Genomic DNA, 3,301 nt, shown 5'->3' on the forward strand with positions numbered 1-3,301 from the left:
ACCCTAAGAAGTAGAAATGGAGGGAATATTCCCTCTGAAGATCCCAAAACAAAACTAGCCGTTACTTTTATCTATGTTGCTCGAGGCCCTAATGGACTACGCAATGGCTCGTTCTGTTGATCACCGGTCAACCTCGGCCACACTGTCGGTGTTGATTTTCACATCACTCATGATTTATTTTTGCATGCCGAATTTCTTTGGTCCGATTGTAACACATACAATGTCCTCAAGGGATATGGTTGAAAAAGGCTGAGGTATATGAATAATAACCTGAAGATCGCAACTTTATTGAATCGCAACTATAACATTGAGTATGAGAACATATGCTCCAAGCTTGATTCATAGATTTACTCAATATATCTACTTGATTACAACGGACTACCTGATAGATTAATCAAGATATATGCAAGTTGAACTCGATATTTTTATTGTTAATATATATATATATATATATATATATATATATATAACAATCACATAGAAGATGCAAGTAAAGCATGTAACGCCTTATTCCAACTCGAAATTGACACAGCTAACACTGATCTGCTACGTCTTTAAACACTATTCCCCCAAAATAAATTACATGTGCAAAAAGTAGACAAAGAAGAAGTATAAAAGGGCATTTTGGTCCATATAATTTCTTCTTCCAACTGGATATTCCAATATTATTAGTCGGCCATTGACGATATTGACGAGGACGCGCACATTTCCTCTACAGCTCTTCTTCTTCTTCTTCCTCCTCTTCCTCTCTTTCAATATTCCACCCTTTTAACCCAGTCAAATGTCAACCTCTCCCTTATTACTCTTCCTATATTAAACGTCTCCCTTTTCCAATCTTCAATTCCTGCAGCGCAACCCATTTCCAACCCTAAATCTCTCAGTTTCCCTCTTCTCTCATTCAAACAAAATGGGCCAATATTCATCGACCCACTGTGGTGGTGGGCCGAAACTCCGTCACCGTCACCTTCACCCGAGCCCACTTCCCAACCACCACCGTTCCACCTCCGAATCTGATTTTTTCTCCCTCATGAATTCAGATGAAGATGAATCAATTATTCCGTCGGATTTCGAAAACCCAGATTACACATATGAGCTTCCCGATGAATGTCTAGCTTTAATTTTCCAGTGCCTGAGCTCCGGCGACCGGAAGAAATGTTCCCTCGTCTGCCGGAGATGGCTTTTAGTGGAGGGTCAAAGCCGTCATCGCCTTTCCCTCAACGCAAAAGCTGAGTTCCTCCCTCATATTCCCACCATCTTCTCTCGTTTCGATTCTGTTACGAAACTCGCTCTCCGATGTGACCGGAAATCCGTGAGCATAAATGATGAAGCTTTGACCCTTATCTCCCTCCGTTGCGTTAATCTCACGCGCCTAAAGCTGCGTGGGTGCCGTGATGTTACCGATGTGGGTATGTCTGCTTTTGCAAAGAATTGTAAGAGTTTGAAGAAATTCTCATGTGGGTCTTGCATGTTTGGAGCCAAAGGTATGAATGCTTTGCTTGATCACTGTTCTACCCTTGAGGAATTATCCGTTAAGCGTCTTCGGGGTATTAATGATGGGTTTGCAGCTGACCCAATTGGGCCTGGAGCTGCCGCTTCGTCGCTTAAATCTATATGTTTGAAAGAGTTGTATAATGGTCAGTGCTTTGGGCCATTAATTATTGGGTCAAAGAATTTGAGGACTTTGAAGTTGTTGCGGTGTTTAGGTGATTGGGATAGGCTTTTTGGGACAATTGGTAGTAGGGAAAATCATGTTGCTGAGATTCATTTGGAGAGGCTTCAAGTTAGTGATAGTGGGCTTAACGCGATATCGAATTGTCCAAATTTGGAGATTTTGCATTTGGTGAAGACGCCAGAATGCACAGATGTTGGTGTTGTAGCAGTGGCTAGGAAATGTAAGTTATTGAGGAAGCTTCACATTGATGGATGGAGGACTAATAGGATAGGGGATGAGGGTTTGGTTGCAATTGCTGAGAATAGTTTAAATCTCAAAGAATTGGTGCTTATTGGTCTGAATCCTACATCGACTAGCTTGTTGGCGATAGCTTCGAATTGTCAAAAGTTAGAAAGATTGGCACTTTGTGGCAGTGACACTATCGGTGATCCTGAAGTATCTTGTATTGCCACGAAATGTATGGCCTTGAAGAAGCTGTGTATCAAGGGATGTGAAGTGACGGATGAAGGGATCGAGTCTTTCGCTTGGGGGTGTCCGAATTTGGTGAAAATTAAGGTTAAGAAGTGCAAGCACGTGACGGGTGATGTTGCAGATTGGTTGAGAGCTAGGAGGCGATCGCTAGCAGTGAATCTTGATGTCGGGGAAATTGATGTTGAACCTGTGGATGGTAGTGCAAGTGATGGTGGAGCACTAGAAGATGCAATAGAGTTTCAACCTATAGCGAATACACTGCCCATAATTGGTGCCACTGATATTCCATCGACAAGCAATGTAGGTCGATCAGCAGCAGCTAAGTCATGGTTCGGGTTTTTTGGAGGAAGAGGCCTAGTGGCTTGCGCTCTCCGCAGGTGGTCAAATGGTAATGGTGATTCCAGTGAGAGCTTATGAATATTGTGAACAAAAGTTAAAACAAAAAAATCATACTGTTTGATTTGTTAGCTGTAATTGGTCATAAAATGATCCACTCTCAACTTTTCTCATTCATTCCTTTTAATTTTGTATTTGCAGTCTTCAATACAATGTGCAGATATACATCTCACTTGCCATTCTGATGAATTTTAGTTTGATTTTGTTTGACGTTTATGTGTATGATAATGATTAAATCAAAAATTTAGTATAGCCATAACTTGGATGATGAAAGCTAGTAACTTGCATGTAAATCAACAGGCATGGCTAATTGGAATTCCTGGTATAATTTTTTGTGTCTGCTGTGCTAGATACTCTATAAAACTTTGTGGAGGATTTGATAAAGATATGCTTCATTAGTTGCTTCTGGATAAAGATTTATCAGCTACGTCAGTAGCATTGTTCATTTATGATCCGTGCCATCTTTCCCTATTCCATGTTGATGATGTTATATACTCATTATACGTGTGTAACTCCACGACGGAAGATGCGTGTGTAATTTTAACCAAGCTTGTTTTTTCTGTGTTGATATGTTGATTGCTAATGCTTAATCCTATGCCAATTCTCATTGCTATCGAGGACTATGGGAAATCAACGTTCGGGGGAAATTTACTCATCAGTCTAAATCGTAGTTACTTTAGTAGTTGTGCTAGTGAAAGATAGTATATACTTGGTATTTGGTAAATTAGTGGGAAGTGCGATATAGCTGGTCTGGACATGAAC

The 3,301-nt window shown here is 40.6% G+C and overlaps 1 protein-coding gene across 1 annotated transcript; it reads left to right on the top strand.

Moving 5' to 3' along the window:
• Window positions 1–594: 594 nt before the first annotated feature.
• Window positions 595–2,749, top strand: LOC109242310 (F-box protein At1g47056-like). Its single transcript, XM_019409181.1, has one exon. The coding sequence runs from the start codon at window positions 908–910 to the stop codon at window positions 2,558–2,560; it is 1,653 nt and encodes a 550-aa protein (XP_019264726.1). The 5' UTR covers window positions 595–907; the 3' UTR covers window positions 2,561–2,749.
• The last annotated feature ends 552 nt before the right edge of the window (window positions 2,750–3,301 follow it).

Source organism: Nicotiana attenuata, unplaced genomic scaffold (genome assembly GCF_001879085.1).
Source record: "Nicotiana attenuata strain UT unplaced genomic scaffold, NIATTr2, whole genome shotgun sequence".
In the NCBI taxonomy this organism is placed as follows: Eukaryota; Viridiplantae; Streptophyta; class Magnoliopsida; order Solanales; family Solanaceae; genus Nicotiana; species Nicotiana attenuata.